At 42.2% G+C, this 21,078-nt stretch overlaps 1 protein-coding gene across 9 annotated transcripts in view; it reads left to right on the forward strand.

Moving 5' to 3' along the window:
* FAR2 (fatty acyl-CoA reductase 2) overlaps positions 1–15,438 on the forward strand; it is a 142,229-nt gene extending 126,791 nt beyond the window's left edge. For 4 of the 9 annotated variants that reach the window (XM_082223164.1, XM_082223161.1, XM_082223162.1 and 1 more), the window contains exons 9-12: positions 6,539–6,710; positions 8,914–9,043; positions 13,027–13,154; positions 14,757–15,438. In XM_082223164.1, coding sequence (XP_082079290.1) covers positions 6,539–6,710; positions 8,914–9,043; positions 13,027–13,154; positions 14,757–14,919 — 593 coding nt within the window. In that variant the 3' untranslated portion in view covers positions 14,920–15,438. Of the gene's footprint in view, positions 1–6,538; positions 6,711–8,913; positions 9,136–13,026; positions 13,155–14,756 lie in introns of all 9 variants that reach the window. The other 5 variants (XR_014219947.1, XR_014219948.1, XM_082223165.1 and 2 more) reach the window with 5 other exon arrangements.
* Positions 15,439–21,078: the final 5,640 nt, after the last annotated feature.

Genomic DNA, 21,078 nt, shown 5'->3' on the forward strand with positions numbered 1-21,078 from the left:
CTAAAAATCATAGAATCATAGAATCATAGAATCATAGAGTTGGAAGAGACCACAAGGGCCATCGAGTCCAACCCCCTGCCAAGCAGGAAACACCATCAGAGCACTCCTGACATATGGTTGTCAAGCCTCTGCTTAAAGACCTCCAAAGTAGGAGACTCCACCACACTCCTTGGCAGCAAATTCCACTGTCGAACAGCTCTTACTGTCAGGAAGTTCTTCCTAATGTTTAGGTGGAATCTTCTTTCTTGTAGTTTGGATCCATTGCTCCGTGTCCGCTTCTCTGGAGCAGCAGAAAACAACCTTTCTCCCTCCTCTATGTGACATCCTGACTTTGTGTCTACACGTGCTGGCTATTTGTTTGAATTCCTCTTTGGTGGTATCCCCCTTTTCCATTTTTTGTACACATCCTTTTTTAATCTTAATTCAGTTAAAAGTTCTTTAGATAGCCACCCTGGTTTCTTTAGGCACCTTCCATGTTTTCGTCTCATAACGAAAAATATTTCATTATAAAAATTAATTAAATCAAATTGATGGCAACCAATTAAGCAAAATTCTGTGCAGGTTGCCAGAGGAGGGAGTCAGGCTGCGCCCTGACCAAAGGCCTGGCGGAACAACTCTGTCTTGCAGGCCCTGCGGAAAGATGTCAGGTCCCGCAGGGCTCTAGTCTCTTGTGACAGAGCATTCCACCAGATTGGAGCCGCGGCCGAGAAAGCCCTGGCTCTAGTTGAGGCCAGCCTAACCTCTCTGAGGCCTGGGACCTTGAGGATGTTATTATTTGCAGACTGTAGGTTTCTCTGTGGGGCATACCAGGAGAGACGGTCCCGTAGGTACGAGGGTCCTAGGCCGTATAGGGCTTTAAAGGTTAAAACCAGCACCTTAAACCTGATCCTGTACTCCATTGGGAGCCAGTGCAGCTGGTATAGTACCAGATGAATGTGATCTCGCAGCGAAGACCCCTTAAGGAGTCTCGCCACGGCATTCTGCACCTGCTGGAGTTTCTGGGTCAGTCTCAAGGGCAGCCCCACGTAGAGCGAGTTACAATAATCCAGTCTGGAGGTGACCGTCGCATGGATCACAGTGGCTAGGTCAGGGTGAGAGAGATAAAGGGCCAACTGCTTAGCTTGGCGGAGATGGAAAAATGCCGCCTTTGTTATAGCTGTAATCTGCGCCTCCATAGAGAGGGAGGTATCGAAGATTACACCCAAACTCTTAACGGACGGTGCTGGCACTAATTGCGCCCCCGCAAGAGATGGGAGTTGCCCCCTCAATCCCATATCGTCCCGTCCCAGCCAGAGGACCTCTGTCTTCGAAGGATTTAACTTCAACCGGCTCCCACGTAACCATCCAGCCACAGCTTCCAGACATCTGGTCAGTGTGTCTGGGGCCGAGTCAGGATGGCCATCGATCAACAGATAGAGTTGGGTGTCATCAGCATACTGATGGCAACCCAGCCCAAAACTCCGGACAAGCTGGGCGAGGGGCGCATAAAGATGTTAAAAAGCATCGGGGAGAGAATCGCACCCTGAGGCACTCCACACACCAAGGAGTGGCGCGATGACAATTCCCCCCCCCAAGCGCCACCCTCTGTCCCCGACCAGAGAGAAACGAGCGCAGCCATTGAAGGACTGTGCCCTGGATCCCCACGTCGGCAACTGGTAAGTTTGGCCTTGGAGTTCAAAATGAAGCAGGACAAAGGCTAATAGAGTTCTGCTAAGAGAACAAGCTAGTCCTCACACTCTTTTCCAACAACACAAGAGACGACTCTACACATGGACATCACCAGATGGGCAGCATCAAAATCAGATTGATTATACTCTCTGCAGCCAAAGACGGAGAAGCTCTATGCAGTCAGCAAAAACAAGACCTGGAGCTGACTGTGGCTTAGATCATCAGCTTCTTATATTCAAGTTTAAACTGAAGAAAGTAGGGAAAACTACTGGGCCAGTAAGCTACAAGCTAAATCAAATCACAGTAGAAGTGAGGAACAGTTTTAAGGATTTAGATTTGGTGGACTGAAGAACTATGGATGGAGGTTTATAACTATACAGGAGGCAGCAACGAAAACCATCCCAATGAAAAGGAAATGCAAGAAAGCAAAGTGGCTGTCCAACGAGGCCGTACAAATAGCAGGGGACAGGATACAAGCAAAATGCAAGGGAGATAGTGAAAGATACAGTAAATTGAATGCAGATTTCTAAAGAATAGCAAGGAGAGACAAAAGGGCTTATTTAACAAGCAATGCAAAGAAATATAGGAAAACAATAGAATGGGGGAAACCAGAGATCTGTTCAAGAAAATTGGAGATATGAAAGGAACATTTCGTGCAAAGGACAAAAGTGATAAGGACCTAACAGAAGCAGAAGACATCAAGAAGAGGTGGCAAGAATACACAGAGGAATTATACCAGAAAGATATGGATGTCTCGTACACCCCAGGTAGTATGGTTGCTGACCAGACATCCTGGAAAGTGAAGTCAAATGGGCCATAGAAAGCACTGCTAATAAGAAGGCCAGTGGAAGTGATGACAGCTGAACTATTTAAAATTTTAAAAGATGATGCTGTTAAGGTGCTACACTCAATATGTCAGCAAGTTTGGAAAACTCAGCAGTGGCCTGAGGATTGGAGAAGATCAGTCTGCATCCCAATCCCAAAGAAGGGCAGTGCCAAAGAATGCTCCAACTACTGGATTTCTGAAAAATAAGTCATGTCAGACTAACCTGATCTCGGTTTTTGACAGAATTACAAGCCTGGTAGATGAAGGGAACGCAGTGGATGTAGCCTACCTTGATTTCAGCAAGGCATTTGACAAGGTGCCCCATGATATTCTTGTAAAGAAGCTGGTAAAATGCGGTCTTGACTATGCTACCACTCAGTGGATTTGTAACTGGCTGACTGACCGAACCCAAAGGGTGCTCATCAATGGTTCCTCTTCATCCTGGAGAAGAGTGACTAGTGGGGTGCCACAGGGTTCTGTCTTGGGCCAGGTCTTATTCAACATCTTTATCAATGACTTGGATGATGGACTCAAGGGCATCCTGATCAAATTTGCAGATGACACCAAACTGGGAGGGGTGGCTAACACCCCAGAGGACAGGATCACACTTCAAAACGACCTTGACAGATTAGAGAACTGGGCAAAAATAAACAAGATGAATTTTAACAGGGAGAAATGTAAAGTATTGCACTTGGGCAAAAAAAATGAGAGGCACAAATACAAGATGGGTGACACCTGGCTTGAGAGCAGTACATGTGAAAAGGATCTAGGAGTCTTGGTTGACCACAAACTTGACATGAGCCAACAGTGTGACGCGGCAGCTAAAAAAGCCAATACAATTCTGGGCTGCATCAATAGGAGTATAGCATCTAGATCAAGGGAAGTAATAGTGCCACTGTATTCTGCTCTGGTCAGACCACACCTGGAGTACTGTGTCCAGTTCTGGGCACCACAATTCAAGAAGGACACTGACAAAGGAGGAGGTTAAGGGGTGATATGATAGCCATGTTCAAATATATAAAAGGATGTCACATAGAGGAGGGAGAAAGGTTGTTTTCTGCTGCTCCGGAGAAGCGGACACGGAGCAATGGATCCAAACTACAAGAAAGAAGATTCCACCTAAACATTAGGAAGAACTTCCTGACAGTGAGAGCTGTTCGACAGTGGAATTTGCTGCCAAGGAGTGTGGTGGAGTCTCCTACTTTGGAGGTCTTTAAGCAGAGGCTTGACAACCATATGTCAGGAGTGCTCTGATGGGGTTTCCTGCTTGGCAGGGGGTTGGACTCGATGGCCCTTGTGGTCTCTTCCAACTCTATGATTCTATGATTCTATGATTCTATACTGCACAATTGCACTCATTTCACACGCTAGCAAGGTTATGCTTAAAATTCTACAAGGAAGGCTCAAGCAGTATGTGGACCAAGAACTCCCAGAAGTGCAAGCTGGATTTCAAAGGGGCAGAGGAACCAGGGACCAACTGCAAACGTGCACTGGATTATGGAGAAAGCTAGAGAGTTCCAGAAAGACATCTACTTCTGCTTCATTGACTATGCAAAAGCCTTTGACTGTGTCGACCACAGCAAACTATGGCAAGTTCTTAAAGAAATGGGGCTGCCATCTGTCTCCTGAGAAATCTCTATGTGGGACAAGAAGCTACAGTTAGAACTGGATATGGAACAACTGATTGGTTCAAAATTGGGAAAGGAGTACGACAAGGCTGTATATTGTCTCCCTGCTTATTTAACATATACAGAATTCATCATGCGAAAGGCTGGACTGTATGAATCCCAAGCCGGAATTAAGATTGCCAGAAGAAATATCAACAACCTCAGATATGCAGATGACGCATCTTTGATGGCAGAAAGTGAGGAGGAATTAAAGAACCTCTTAATGAGGGTGAAAGAGCAAAATATGGTCTGAAGCTCAATATCAAAAAAACGAAGATTGGTCCCACTGGTCCCATCACCTCTTGGCAAATAAAAGGAGAAGAAATTGAGGCAGTAAGAGATTTTACTTTCTTGGGCTCCATGATCACTGCAGATTGTGACAGCAGTCACGAAATTAAAAGATGCCTGCTTCTTGGGAGAAAAGCAATGACAAACATAGACAGCATCTTAAAAAGTAGAGACATCACCTTGCCGACAAAGGTCCGTAAAGTTAAAGCTATGGTTTTCCCAGTAGTGATGTATGGATGTGAGAGTTGGACCATAAAGAAGGCTGATTGCCGAAAAATTGATGCTTTTGAATTATGGTGCTGGAGGAGACTCTTGAGAGTCCCATGGACTGCAAGAAGATCAAACCTATCCATTCTTAAGGAAATCAGCCCTGAGTGCTCACTGGAAGGACAGATCCTGAAGCTGAGGCTCCAATACCGTGGCCACCTCATGAGAAGAGAAGACACCGTGGAAAAGACCCTGATGTGGGGAAAGATTTAGGGCACAAGGAGAAGGGGACGACAGAGGACGAGATGGTTGGACAGTGTTCTCAAAGCTTCCAACATGAGTTTGACCAAACTGCAGGAGGCAGAGGAAGACAGGAGAGCCTGGCGTGCTCTGGTCCATGGAGTCACGAAGAGGTGGACACAACTAAACGACTAAACAACAACATCCATGGCTAAACCCTTCCTCTGCTCATCATTTTTTATCTACGTTGCCTCTCGGTTTTTGTTCATGTTTGTCAGATCTTATCCTTCTTGAGGTCTGAAACAATTCTAGTGCTTATGTAATTATGCAATTCAGCTTCTGTACATTTCCTCTGCTCTACTCAGTAAGTCTCCTCCCTTGTTGTCCATTATGCACAAAGGACTTATTAAGGTCAGCAGGAATTCTGTATGGAGATGAAATGCAGAGTATGCAGTTGAAATGAGCACTGTGCATTGAAAAGCAGCAGCAGGGGAACAGAATAGAATCAAGGTCCTTTGGCAAAACTTCTCCGAAGCTATTTCACACAGTGACTAATGTCAGTTGGCATTAGAGTCCATGTGGCTAAAACCACTGAAATGTAAGAATCTTAGAAGATTTAATGTTTTGTGAATTGAAGTCTTAGGGTCCTGAATCCACTGAAGCTATATGCTCTGGGAAAATGTGATGTGGGGATTTTTAAGTGTCCTTAATGTAGTTTATCCCTAAGGGGGATAGTGTAAATCAGCAGTTACAGATACAAGTAGTTCTGTGAGTAGTAGTGCCAGGAAGGGCTCAACAACTCAGCCAAAAGTTAGTCTCCTGAATCGCCAGACAGCCTTTCCTCCTCTAGACAGAATTTCTAATTCCCCTCTATCATTGCTTTCACTGAAAGAGTAAGTAGGGCAGGAATGTCCCTTGGGTCTTATCATCATCTTCCTGTTCAAGGCAGAGTGAAAGGTAAAAGGTACAGGGACCCCTGACAGTTAAGTCCAGTCGCAAACGACTCTGGGGTTGCAGCGCTCATCTCACTTTACAGGCTGAGGGAGCCGGCATTTGTCTGCTTCCACAGACAGTTTTTCCAGATCATGTGGCCAGCATGACTAAGCTGTTTACCTTCCCGCTGGAGCGGTACCTATTTATCTACTTGCACTGTATGCTTTCGAACTGCTAGGTTGGCAGGAGCTGGGACCGAATGGTGGGAGCTCACCCCGTTGCGGGGCCTCAAACTGCCAACCTTCTGATTGGCAAGTCCAACCGGCACAGTGGTTTAAATGACAGTGCCACCCGCGTCCCTTGAATGAAAGGTAGAAACACATTATTTCTTGTGGATGTTTTAAGAGGGGGGAAATGCACATTACGTCGAAATAATCAGAGAGATGGCTCTCTATTTGTAATCCTATTAACTTTCTTAGGTATGTAGACAAAGGATGGAATGAATCATACTGCAAAAGATCTCTCACTTTCCCAGATGAGTGCAAAGGTTTGCAGAGTGCAAAAGTTAATTGCAGCCTTTTCTCGTTGCTTTTCTGTAATCAAACAATACTAAATTAATTCAGGCCTATCTGTATGCTCTTGCAAGTATGACTTCAATTCTCTTTTGATAAAAGCAAAAACAACTACCGTGTCCCCTGTTATTTTACAGGCGATGTTGCCATGGACATATTGGAGAGGATTCCCCTGGAGAAAGCCTTCAGAATCCCTAATGCTTGCATGACCCAAAGCGACTTTACGTATGAGTATTGGAGAACTGTTAGTCACAAGTTCCCCGCCTTTCTCTATGATTTGTATTTAAGGCTAACTGGAAGGAAGCCAAGGTGAGGGGAAACTGCTAAATGGTTGAACAGGCAGTGACCATTTTAGGTGCATCTAATATGTGTGTAGCCATGACCATGTGCATCGCATCGAACCTGGAAGGGACATGAAAACGTCACAAAAAGGGGCGGGACTGGGCAGGGCTGAATAGGTTGTTTGCAGGTTTTCTAATGCCATATATTTCAGATATATGCAATTTCACTTAAATGTGTGGTGCCTTGGAACATAACCCCTGTACGGGCAACAACCAATTGGTGTTTGACCATGAACACAAGCATTGCAGCAACCCAGAAGTGGCCAGGAAACAAAGTGTGTGTGTGTGGGGGGGGGTAACGGGCAGCCCATTCCCCAAACGGCCATTGCCTGTATTGTCAAGCACTGTAGGGAATTTGACTTGCTATATACATGAACGAAAAGAAAAAAGCAACCTTGTTGTCAGTTGTTCTTTCTTTATTGCTGTTAATGAATTCAGCACTGAAGCAACAGTGGAACCACCCAGAGAGGGCGTGAGTAGGATCTAGACAGCTTGTTCTGGTCATTACATCTACAAGTGTGTGTGTGTGTGTGTGTAAAGAGCAGCAAGGAAAATGTTGCACCAGTTTATAGAGATTTGTCAATATTATCTTGGAAAACATAACTATTAAAAATAATAGGCAGTTTCTAAGTTGAAGAGTGGGTTACAGTTGAAAAATCTTTAAAGTGGATTTTTTAAGCTTGTTCAAATTTTGTGTCTGCACCCAGTGTTACAAGGAGATATGCCGAAGACATTGATTTCAATAGAATTTTAGTAAATGTCGTCTGTAGTCACGAGGACCCAAATAACTATTTTTATCTTACCCTGTAGGATATCTTTTTTCACTCCCTACCTTCTCAAACTGCATTCAGAAGTTCTCTCCACTTAAGAAGAGGGTTGCCATTTTGCATGGAGGCAAAACCCAAGTTCAAGGATTTCTTAAGTGCACATAATTAGTTGCACTGCTCTTTGGATCCTGGCCATAGCTCATATTCCAACACAAAAGTTGTGCACACTGATTTAATTTCTATGGGCTTAAAGATCCTCAACTCTGTGTTGAATTGTATCCTACATTTTTATTATTAAAGGTGAAAAAATTGACACTGCTAGAAACTTTGCTAACAGAAAATGTGAATCAAACCTTTAACAATGCAATTTTTTTTAAAAAAAAAAAACACACCACAAACCTGAAAAATAGTTCCATATTAGTTGTCCACCCTCTTGATGGGCAAGAAAACGTTTGTGAAAGTTCAGCCAGATTTCAGATTGCACTCAAATCCCTGGGTAAAGATCAGTTTTCTGTAGCTCTTGCTTATGGTCTTTTCCTGCTGCCTCATGTTCTCTTTGGCTGCTGCATCTTCCAACCTTTCTGTCTCCTCTCCCTCTTCTTTGACCTGTTCATTTCCCAGGCCCAACCCCTTTGTGTTTCCTTTTCCCATTCCTCTGTAACATTGGAGCAGCTCAGCCAATCACTGGCAGTGATAGCCATCTCAAAAATCTCTAGCTGCATTACAATTGTTGTCATGTCCGCCTCTTTGTGACCCCCTGGACCAGAGCACACCAGGCACGCCTATCTTTCACTGCCTCCCACAGTTTGGTCAAACTCATGTTGGTAGCTTTGAGAACACTTGTCCAACCATCTCTTCCTCTGTCTTCCCCTTCTCCTTCAGGGTCTTTTCCAGGGTGTCTTCTCTTCTCATGAGGTGGCCAAAGTATTGGAGCCTCAGCTTCAGGATCTGTCCTTCCAATGAGCACTCATGGATAGGTTTGATCTTCTTGCAGTCCACGGGACTCTCGAGTCTCCTCCAGCACCATAATTCAAAAGCATCAATTCTTCGGCGATCAGCCTTCTTTAAGGTCCAGCTCTCACTTCCATACAGCACTACACATACCATAACTGCTGCCAGAGGAAAACGGAAGGCAAGTTAAGAATGGAAGGCCTGCCAGTCTGATGGTTGGTTTCTTCAAAGAATATTTAAGAGGCTGCAGAATGCGTGAAGAAATTCATTCCCTGTGCTTCTGATAATCATTTTCAAAATTTATTTCAAGTGCAAGCTTTGATCTGGAGCAGGCTTTGATCTGGAGTAGCCGATCTCTTCAGAGGGCTTTAAATTCTTGCATGGCTATGTGGATTGTGAACCAACTGTGGTAATCCCATCCATTTTGGATGGGATCTCTGTTCTGTCTTTCAGAATGATGAAGATGTACAACCGCCTCCACGAGTACATGATGCTCTTTGATTTCTTTTCCAGCCGTTCCTGGGAATGGAAATCAGACAATATGAACATGTTACTGAACCATCTTAGTCCAAAAGATAAGAAAGTAAGCATTGTTCTAATCCAAAATATCTTTACAGATTCCCATCAAGGTAACAATTGTTTCCTGTGGCATAAAAGAAAAACATCAAATTTCTAGTAAGTATGCCCCCAAATTCCACTACAACCAAAATCTTGGTTGGTTTCAGGATGGGTTGGATTGATTTTCAAAACAATGATTTGACCATTTTTTATTGAATCCATCATTGGTACAGAAATAACAGGTGACGCCTAGGATAGTTTATGAACGGCATGCTTGCCTTTCTGTCTATGCTTGGAGGCTGTGGGGTTCATTCAGTTTAGATTTTGGGGTGAACCAGAACCAACTTGGATCTGGGCAATACAATCTGGACTTGAAATAAGAAATTCAAACTTGATACTGTTAGTATCAAGTGTCACAGAAGTGTCACACACATTTTCCTGTGAGTAAGCACTATTGAGCACAGTGCATGCATAGGATTGTGCTGTTAATCTGCCACTCGCCCAGGTAATGGTTGGGGAAGAAAAATCAGGTGTCATTGTGATATGTATGTATGTCCAGCTCACAAAATCGGGGGATAACCATATGTTGTGTAGATGAGTTGTCTTCATTTTTGCAGCAGTCACGTTTATTGCTCCCTATGCCAGTGATGGCGAACCTTTTAGAGACTGAGTACCCAAACTGCAACCCAAAGCCCACTTTGGCTTTGGGCAATTCCAACATGGCAATTTCACCTGTATATCTCATTTTTTCTGTGTGTTTCATTTTTCTTCTTAATGACTTCTGTAATAAATAATCCTTCATGAAAGGTATTGCATTATCTTCTTCATTAAATTATCTTTCCATTGATATATAATTTTATGGTATAACTCAGTGCTTTTTTCTCTATTCAGTTCCTTTCTCTCTTAAGCCACCCCCTTCTATTTATTTATTCATTTATTGAATTTGCATACCTCGCTTCATGTGCAGGTCTCAGGGCAGTTCACACATAAAAATACAAGACAAAAGACACAAAATACATAATGAAAACAAGAATAAACCAATAACCCTCCTCCCTTCCAATACTTATTCCATATGTAAACATCTACATTCACAAGATAATAGGATCACCCTTCTGCCTGCCAACAATTAAGCACCTGTTTGTTGCAAAATGCAACCTGCACAAGTGTGTTTACATGCACCCCTATCAGTCCCACGGGAAGTCGGCTGGCTGAAGTCCTGTTGATCCCCCCTCAGATACTCTTTATAACCCATCCCTCACACCCCAGTGTTCCCCACCATGTTGCTCTTAATTCCCTCGCCTACACCTCGCCCCCTTTCAGTCCCTGCCCGGCTTCCCTCTTCCTTATTCTGCACACCCTTACTTGGGAGTAAACCCCGCCAACCTCAGCAACGCTTCCTTCCCGAGAAAGCCCCCACGCGCAAATTCCCACGCCAGATTTATCGTAGGTGTTTTGTCATTTTTCCAGTTTCTTGCAATCAAGATCCTGGCTGCCACTGTCGTATACATGAAATTTATCTAATTTCTTTTTTAATTTCTGGTGTCATTATACCTAGAAGGTTTCAGGTTTTTTCTTAAATGAGAACTTAAATAACTTTTTTAATTCATTGTAGATATTATTCCAAAATTCCTTAATGGCTGTGCATTCCCACCACATGTGTATATATGACCCTATACCATCTTTACACCTCCAACAAGTTGGTGATCTATTTTTATACATCTTTGTGAGTTTTGCTGGAGTGTGGTGCCATCTGTATTGCATTTTCATAATATTTTCTCTAAGGTTATAAAGGTAAAGGTATCCCTGACCATTAGGTCCAGTCACAGACGACTCTAGGGTTGCGCGCTCATCTTGCTATATAGGCAGAGGGTGCCAGCGTTTGTCCGAGACAGTTTTTCCAGGTCATGTGGCCAGCATGACGAACCAGAGCAGCGCACGGAAACGCGGTTTACCTTCCCGCCAGAGCGGTACCTACTTATCTACTTGCACATCGATGTGCTTTTGAACTGCTAGGTTGGCAGGAGCTGGGACTGAACAACAGGAGCTCACCCATCACGGGGATTCGAACCGGCGACCTTCCGATTGGCAAGTCCAAGTGTTATAACTCCATAACACGCCATAAATTTAATATCCCCCCTCCACAGTTTCTCCCATTGATCCATATAGATGTTATATGCTCTTGCGCCCATTTCACCATTGACACTTTCACCAGTTCCTCTTTCACCTCCCATTCTAAGAAGAGGTTATAAATTCTTGAAATGTATTTTCTTTTTAATTGGATTAATTCTTTTTCAAATCTAGATGTTTCCTTTGCAAGACCTTCCTTTTAATCTAAACTCAATCTTTCGTTTATCTGAAAATATTGTAGCCAGTCGACAGAAGGTGTCTTCTAATTTCTTCAAATTATTTTAATTTGATGTTATCATCAATTTCTTTTATTAACATTAACTATTAACTGTGTATGTGGCCCAGTCTCCTTGCATATTTTTCTTTTTAATAGCCAGGGCTTCTGTCGGTGAGATCCATAGGGGAATCTTTGGTTCTAATATTCCTTTATATTTTATCCAGATCTTGTATAATGATTTGTTTATAATATGATTTAAAAATCCCTTGTGTACCCTCACTTTTTCATAAATTAGATACGCATGCCAACCGTATCGATTGTCAAAGCCCCCTAGGTCTAGCACATCTGTATCTCTTAAAGTGATCCAGTCTTTTATCCATACCAGTCCGGCAGCAGCATGATAGAGTTCTAGCTCTGGTAGGGCAAAGCCCCCCCCCTTTGGTCTATAAGTAAAGGTAAAGGTAAAGGTACCCCTGCCCAAACGGGCCAGTCTTGACAGACTCTGGGGTTTGTGTGCCCATCTCACATCTATTGGCCGGGGGCCAGCGCTGTCCGAAGACACTTCCGGGTCACGTGGCCAGCGTGACAAAGCTGCATCTGGCGAGCCAGAGCCGCACACGGAACGCCGTTTACCTTCCCGCTGGTAAGCGGTACCTATTTATCTACTTGCACCCGGGGGTGCTTTCGAACTGCTAGGTGGGCAGGCGCTGGGACCGAGCAGCGGGAGCGCACCCCACCGCGGGGATTCGAACCGCCGACCTTTCGATCGGCAAGCCCTAGGCGCTGAGGCTTTAGCCCACAGCGCCACCCGCGTCCCTGTTATAAGTATTTGATGCTTAATTCTTGGTTTTCTTCCATTCCATATAAATCTAGCAATGTCTTTCCTCCAGCTTTTAAAGCATTTCATTCCTCCCAATATTGGAATGGTTTGGAACAGCAAAATCATTTTTGGTAAAATGTTCATTTTTACTGAAATCCTGCCCCAAAGGGAGAGGTGTAGTTTGTTCCAAATTTCCATTTATATTTTTTTAATCTCATGCCAAGTTTTTATATAGTTATCCTGGTACAAATTGATGCATTTTATCGTTATCCAAATTCCCAAATATTTTACTTTATTTTTAATCTCTAAACCTGTAATTTTTTGTAAGTCCTTTATCTCCTCAGATCTCATATTTTTAACTAATAAGTTAGTTTTTTTAAAGTTTCTGCCAATCTTCCGAATTTGTTAATTTTTTCTCTAATTTGTTGAGGGTTTTCAGTTGTTACTATGAAATTGTCTGCAAATGCTCTGATTTTGCGGGAAAACACATGCAAATTCCCATACCAGATTTCTTGGATATTGTTGTTGTTGTTGTTGTTGTTGCTGCACTAAAGTCACCTCCCTTTGTCAGGGGAGGTCACCACTTTGACAGCGCGCACGGTGGGGCGACTGCGCGCGTGCCCACAGAGAGGGCTCTGAGTGCCATCTCTGGCGCACGTGCCACAGGTTCACCACCACTGCCCTGTGCCATGCCAGCCTCGCTTACTTGCAGGAACCTATAAAAGTTCAGGCCTTTTTTAACCCCTTATCTGATTGCCTTATTTCTTTCCCCACTCTCCGGGCTGCACCACTTGCTCAAGCCACGCAAATAACGTGACATTTGTTTTTCCCCCCCTAATTCCAGTTGTTCTTATTTGATGTCCGCCAGTTGAATTGGTCAGCATACATAGAATATTTCTGTCTAGGAGCTAAGATGCATGTGCTGAATGAAGATTTGGCTGGCATTCCTGCAGCAAAGGAGCATTTACGAAAGTAAGGCATTCATGTATACTTTTAGTATACAGAACAGGACATTTTACTCACAGAGTAAAATTCCATTTGAAATAGCTAGAAGTATTTGAGATATTGTAAATGGTTCTTCGGTAAAAGTTTTTTTTTGTTTTTTGAACTTGTGGATCCCCCCACAAAAAAAACAATTAAATCAAATTAAGTTGAAGAAAAATACAGTCTGAAATTTTGATGCCAACAATGTTTCTTTTCTGGGAGCAACCTGAAAAATGTAGCTGATCTACTTGCTACACTATTTCTCTCTCTTTCTTTCTCTCTCATCATGGGGTCTACAAAGTCTATAACTACTTATTTTGCAAAACGTAAACATAACCCATAATGCATGCAATAAGTTATGTTTATGTTATCCAGTTGGAGGCATCTTGGTTATTGACAGTTCATTTCACTTTTATAAAATAAATTAAGAGTGGTGTTTTTTATGTATACTATAAACAAGTTTTGCAGCCTTAATCTTTTATTCCATCTTATTGCAAAGCTTCTGTTTTGCTTCTTATTGCTTCTGTTTTTTGTTCCCTAAATCTAATTTAGTGAGTCAATTAGGCCATTGCAGCAAATTCTCAAAGTCTCTCCATTGGGAATTTCATAGATGGCGCACCAGTCAGCTTCCACATCTTTGCAAAGATGCCATCTCTTTATGTACTGATTTCACCAACTATTCCACATAAATTAGTAGAGAAAACACTGGGTTGCATACCCTCAGATCATTTTAATGTGACATTTTATTTCTGCCAGTATTGAATTGTCTTATCACAGTTCTACCACATGTGAAATGTCTCCCTGTGTACTTTTAGACATTTGTAATATGTGGTTGGGGGTTGTTTTATTCATTTTTTTGTATCTGGAATGATATACACCTACTCACAATTTTAAAGCAATTTCTCCTTATTCCCATATGTAAGGGAAATCTGTGAGCATTTTTCCAGATATTTTCCTAGATATTCAACAATACCTTTCCTCCAATATTTTCAGCCAATTTTATCATATAACCTTTCACTTCCTCTGGTTTTGTATCATATTTGTTATGTAGCTACCAATGTGTGCTTCTTGCTCAGTTATTTCTCTTATATGTAAGGTAGTTTTCAACACAAGATTGAACTTGAGAGAGCTTAAACCAAAGAGAATTTTTTTCTTGCAACTCAGCCTGGACTGCTGTGATCATAGTGCCCTGAAGAACCAAATCTTTTCTTTTGAAAAGGCTGCTCCCTTCTCCCAAACATGGTATCATTTGAAATCTGTGATAGTTTAGTATTTGCTAAAAAAATTCACTCTCTTTTACTTCCCTGGTTTATTTGTTGCATATAATTTATAGGATTTGTTTGAAGTTTTATCTAAGATTTCCTTTCTCATAGGGGAAGCAACATTCTTTGTGTTGCTAGGCTAATAATTTACCAACCTGTTACCCCATTTGAAAGTATTCTGTTTGCTTGCTTTGGTTGTTGGTGTAGTTAATTTTTTATATCTATGTGCATCCATACAGTCTAATTGTTGTTCTTTCCTAAAAGATAATGATTTTTAACATTCTTTTTCTTTTTTGTAAAAGCTTTGTTTCTCTGTTCTTTCTGCCAGGCTAAGAAACATTCAATATGTCATCAACACCACCCTGATTGTGTTCATCTGGCGTGTATTTATTGCAAGGTCACAAATGGCACAAAACATGTGGTACTTTGTGGTACAGCTCTGCTACAAGTTCCTTAGGTACTTTAGAGTTTCCAGCACCCTCAGGCATTGAACATACCTGTCTGGTTATTGACTACCAGCTCTTGGAAGAACCTCCAGTCAACAATTGTGTACGTGTTTGAGCTTCAAAGCAGCAAAGTATCTCTCAGCTGCTGTGTCATTCAACATATTTCATTAAATACTCATAGCTTATTTTTTTTCCTAATAAACCACCATCTTACGTCTCTAGGTCTACCAGGCTACATATCAAAGCCATAACTAAATATTTGGACACAGGTCATTTTAGAGCACTTACCCCTGCTGAAGGGATGTAGATTACCAAAGCTGCCCTATTTCACCTCGGATACAAAACACTATTTAATAACCCTCAGTCTCATCTCTTCCTATGCCCCAAATGAAATGTGAAAATATCTGATAAAACAAGAAATAGCTGACTAAGTGGAGGTATACTTGTCAAAACCCTTCATTAGATTAATTGAGAGCAAGTGGGGTTTAAATGTTTTGCTTTTGCATGGGGCTGCCTCACTTCAAATATGTTTATAAAAGAGAAAATAAAATCAGCATGAGAGTGGTGGAAGGTTTCAGATTTTTCTCTCTTCTCATGGCACACAGATTTCAGTACACTTTTTAAAATGCATGTCTTTCCCACAGACCTAACTGGTTTTATACATTTCTTCTTTTCCACGGGGAACACTGCAAATTGTATTAAGATAAAAAAAACTATGGGCCCCTAAACCACAAAATGCCCAACATACTACAATTTCAATGATATTTTTTTTCATTTTTATGCCGTACAATGATGCATGTCTAAAAAGTATGTCATTTTTCTTTTTTTCTTTTTTCTTTTTTTCTTTTGCAGAAGCCACCATAGTTAAGCTGATATATTTGATATATCAGATAAATTTGAAGCATAAATCATCTCCATATAATATGGACCAATTCATTACAAAGTTCAAGGGCCTTCCCTGTCCATTTATATGGACAGTAACAATTTGCAAACATTCCTTTTGGGTTCAGATATTGCTTTTTCCAGAATAATAATAATAATAAATTTTATTTATATCCCGCCCTCCCCAGCCGAAGCCGAACTCAAACTATGCTGATAAAATGAGATTATTTCCCCTATTTGCAGATCTATGGCAATTTAGACAGCTATGTGGAATGCAATTGCACAAATGTCAAAAGCTGTTGTGGATGCAACTCTTCACTCTTCCTTTTACAATATGTTGCAACCCTTACATTAGCATTCATATTGCATTAGAGTTGACTAGCCTTTTGCTCAGTCTGAAGAAGCCCATTGTCAAGCCCAGGTCAGATATTGTGAAAGCCTCTGCATTAATGGCTTTCCAATAAATCTGCCCATTATTCTTTTTCTCATTAAAGAACAGGGCTCCCTGGTACACAGCTTGAAATTAAATTGTGTGATTTTGCTGCTGTCTGCACTGAAATTCACAAAAAGGATTAATTGGAGCTTAATATAGCAGAAGCACATTACATTCTCAGCAAATATGTTACTAATGAGCCTGCTACATGGTGCTAAATCTGGGCAAAAACAAAGCTGAATCTTTCTTAGGACAATATACATACCATTAAACTATGATGTTTAACCAAATCAAGTTATTCCATCCCATTTTCTGTTTATAAATTGTGGCTTTTATATTTGTTATGTGAGAAACAACAATGCTTAGAATACTTTTTTCCATTTATGTATAATCTTGTTGATAAAATGAAGCCACTCTGTAGCAGAATATGCATTCTCCTGGTATCCAAAATTTTGTAATATATTTCGTTATATACAAGACAACTCACAGCAATTAAAGCTGCCAGTCAGGTGTGTGATTTTAAGGTGCTCTGTGAGCTCTTATCTTGAATGACTTGTCAAGGAAAGGGGTGTGAGAAATTAAACAAATATAGTAACCTGGAATTACTGTTATTTTCAACAATTAATAAACAATATTTTAAAAACATTGTCTCAAAGAAATACTGTACAGGGAAAGATCCTTCCTAAGCATGCCAAATATCCTCTTTTCTTGTCTGGATCTCAGGAGAAAAAAAAATCATGAACAGCAGAGACCTGGCAAACATATACTTTGTTGACAAGGCAAATGACTTAAAACACCAGCTCAGCTATAGTTTTACCCTGTAGCAATGGACAAGCCACTCCCTTCACAAGAATTCTCCATTTCAATACATAATTAAAAAACAGTTCACAATATTCCTTCCCAGCATTATACATACATTATACATACCATACATTTAAAGCACATCTCACCTCTCCTGGGAACAGAGCTTCAATTCCCGGTATATTTGCAAATTACAGTTCCCATGGTTCTTTGCAATGGGATGTGCTTTTAAATGTATAGTGTGTATGCAGCCTCTATCACATTTTTGTGTGACCAAGAAACAAAACCCAAGTTAATATTATGAAGATAGGAACAAATCTGAATCTTAATGGCCGGAGCTAGCAAGAATGGGTTTATCTCCAATCCCAATTGTGTGCTCTCTTACATCCTCCTATAGAAATGGTTTCTATTCACTACTATGAAGGACAAGTAATTGAACATTAAAGGTGTACACAGGCCCACATATTCAACTTGCATCTGTTCCTAAATTTTTAAATTTCACTGTTTGAGTTGCTCTGTGCCCACTGCACTTTAATCTTTAGTTTGAGTTCAGAGCCATAAATCAAAGTTTTGTTCCATGTTCAGTTTAATGGGGAATCTAAAAATGTCTGCAACTTTTTTAATGACCTTTCAGAACATCACTAAACTAATGAAAGATAGCCTTCAATGAAAAGCCGGAATAAAGTACATTCATAATGTTCAATGACATGTGAAAGAATTATATTAGATGGGGTAGGGGAGAGGAGGCAGAATGGAGTACAAATTAAATATGTCAGTTTTCCGCACTTTCTCAAGTTGCTATACATCTGGCATCTTTTATCAGGTTGTTTTGAAATTTGGAACATTTACAGAACTCAACAGCTGTCCTTTCAGTATATTATTTTGAGGTCTAGAATTCTGAAATATTTCCATCCCACCTTTCCTAAGCTTAATATATTTGATATGTTAAAAATATTTCCTTTGCCACTTCCATAACCACCACTTTTCATGGGTCACCACTTTTACCCATCACCTAGAGGCAGGGTCTCAATGGGCACCTCAAGGCTCCTTTAATGTTACAAAGATGCAAGCACTTAGGTCCTACTTAGCTGACGAGAAACCCCGACAATGCTTTTGTGGAAGCCCACGAACTGTTTAAATGCAAACAAACACAAATTGTTCAGCAAATGGCTGTACTGGGAACCAGACCCCCTCCTTACGATGAAATCAGGATGCAAGAAGAACAATTATATAACCCTGAACCAATGGGGCGCACACACACACACACACCCCGCCAGGAGTGGGGCTGGGGCAGGAGTGGGAGCCAGGGCAGGAGCAGAGCTCGGGGCAGGAGCAGGAGTCGTGGATCCAGCTGCCCCCCGAAGGTTCCTCTGGATGAGGAAAGGGTAGTTGAACAGTGCCCACCCAGTCCTATTGTCTGCTTGGAAACAAGTAATGAACCTACCCAATTCTGAAGACTCTGCTAAAAGTGACTGAGTGAGTGAAGAAGAAGAAGAGGGAAAGGAAATAAATATTAATTGCTAAAGTTTCTGGATATAATCTCTGCCCAAATGCTGCCTTGGGTTGAGGTTACTGTTTGAAGAGGCAGCTAAAGATGATGTTGTTGTGATTCCCCCCCCCCCTGCACGGAGTGCACCAGGTATTAAAGAAGAATACAGGTTTTGTGGGGATGATGAATATTGGACAATGAGTGTGGAAGTTTATTTGAAGGTTTTGTTTTAGAAGGAAAGGTGGGAAGAAAAATGTGTAAGGAGGTTGAGGAGGAACCAGGGGAGGCTGGCAAAGAGGGGGAGGAAGGACGGAAACTTCAAGGGGAGGAGGTAGAGGAAAGATGAGGAGAAGGGGGCAGTGGGTCATTTAACCCAGATAAATGAAGTAAATGAAGGGGGCATGATCGGCTTAGCAAGCATGACAAATATAGATGCATATGAAATTCCTATTATAGGAGCTATAGGTAATCAATTTGTCAAACCCTTCCTTATTCCTTATTCAAGTGAAGTGGGGGGGGGGTTCAAATTACTTTTACTCCTGAATTTTCCCAACAGCAGAGAGGCATTTTAATTCTATAGGCAGTGCTGACTGAATTGGATTCTAGTAACATAACAGAAGTAGAAAACAGTGCCCTACCTGGAGTCTGAGCAGAAGGCAACTCTCCTGGCTTTGCTGTGAATACAATTTTGGAATTGCAGGATATCTGTTTCTAAGCAATTCTAAGCAAAATTTGTATGAGCAGGATATCTGTTGCTAAGGAAAAACAAAGATTTGCCAGACTAGGTAAAGGTAAAGGTAAAGGTACCCCTGCCCGAGCGGGCCAGTCTTGACAGACTCTGGGGTTTGTGCGCCCATCTCACATCTATTGGCCGGGGGCCAGCGCTGTCCGGGGACACTTCCGGGTCACGTGGCCAGCGTGACAACGCTGCTCTGGCGAGCCAGAGCCGCACACGGAACGCCGTTTACCTTCCCGCTGGTAAGCGGTACCTATTTATCTACTTGCCCCCGGGGGTGCTTTCGAACTGCTAGGTGGGCAGGCGCTGGGACCGAGCAGCGGGAGCGCACCCCGCCGCAGGGATTCGAACCGCCAACCTTTCGATCGGCAAGCCCTAGGCGTTGAGGCTTTAGCCCACAGCGCCACCCGCGTCCCTTGCCAGACTAAGATTACCGTAAATACCTTGGTTTTAACTTTTCCTCCACCAGAGGGAGCTGAGAACAGAACGCAAGAAAACTACCAGACTGATTATTACCATATGTCAGGAGTGCTCTGATGGTGTTTCCTGCTTGGCAGGGGGCTGGACTCGATGGCCCTTGTGGTCTCTTCCAACTTTATGATTCTATGATTCTATGATTATTATTATTATTTTGCAGGATGTGGATCACAGACCATGGGACTATATCTGCTCCTCTTTATGATCCTTTTGAATGGGGACCAGATCAAAGAGCTGCATTTAATCAGCTAAAAATTAAACTGATGTCTGCACCAGCTCTAGGGCTCACCAACCTAGACAAACCATTTCAACTGTATGTTCATAAGTACCACCACAACGGGGATGGTACTTTGCTGGGAAGTTGGAGGAGGCCTGCAGCATACCTTTCCAGACAATTGGATTTAGTGGCAAAAGAGTGTCAAATCTTTGCCTAAGCAGCAACAAGCAGATAAATTGACTTTTGGACAAATCAATGTGCCAAATTTTGCATCAACTTTGATGGATGAGAGTGGCTACTGGCTTATTAATAAAATCCCTAGAATAAAGTTACAAGTTGTAAATATTCTTAATTTGGCCACCCTCTTCTAGATGCAAATATGGAGGAGCAAGGTTAACAGGTTACGGACAAGGTTTACTCTAGCAGGCTAGACTTGAAAGATGAACCTATGAGCTAGAAGGGGAGAGAGAGAGAGAGAGAGAGAGAGAGAGAGAGAGAGAGAGAGAGAGAGAGAGATATGCTGGATATGCAGTGTTCATTTTGTGGGGACTGTAGAGGTTGAGCTTTTCCCTATCAGGACAAAAGGGTGAAATTATTGCCCTAACCAGAGCTTTGCAGTTGTCCACAGGAGGTAAAACTGATATCTACATGGATTAAAATAAAATACCTAGAGACTTCCGGGTTGGCGCCATCGGTAATGGCAGATTCCCTCTGATTTTCCGAGGGACCAGCTCCGTGGGATCGGGTCTGTACCACTGCGGCGAAGCGGGGACCCCTCAAAAATCGCAGGCAGGTGAAGCCTGTGAACGTGGGACTCGGCGGGCACCTTTTGCGCCCCCCAATCTGCAAAGGAACCCTTTTTGGGGCTCCAGAGTGAAATGGGGTGAGCGGCGCGGTGCTGAGAGTCAACTGCTTCTTCCGCGGAGTGAAGCCGCACAGCCGTTATCGGAGAGCGCTGCCTTTTTCCTGGGACAATTCAACTTCAAAAGCAACTACCCGTGAGTAGGATAAAATTGGATTTAAAGGGAGAAAAATAATTAATTTGGCACCGAAACGGGGAGGCATAAACAGGAAGTCTGCCTTCCGTTTCTTGTAAACAGATCAAAGCAAAGAGACTGTAAACGGAAACTTTGAAAGACGCTTGAAAAAGGACATAAATCCTAACATCA

Source organism: Podarcis vaucheri (genome assembly GCF_965113315.1).
Source record: "Podarcis vaucheri genome assembly, chromosome: 5".
In the NCBI taxonomy this organism is placed as follows: Eukaryota; Metazoa; Chordata; class Lepidosauria; order Squamata; family Lacertidae; genus Podarcis; species Podarcis vaucheri.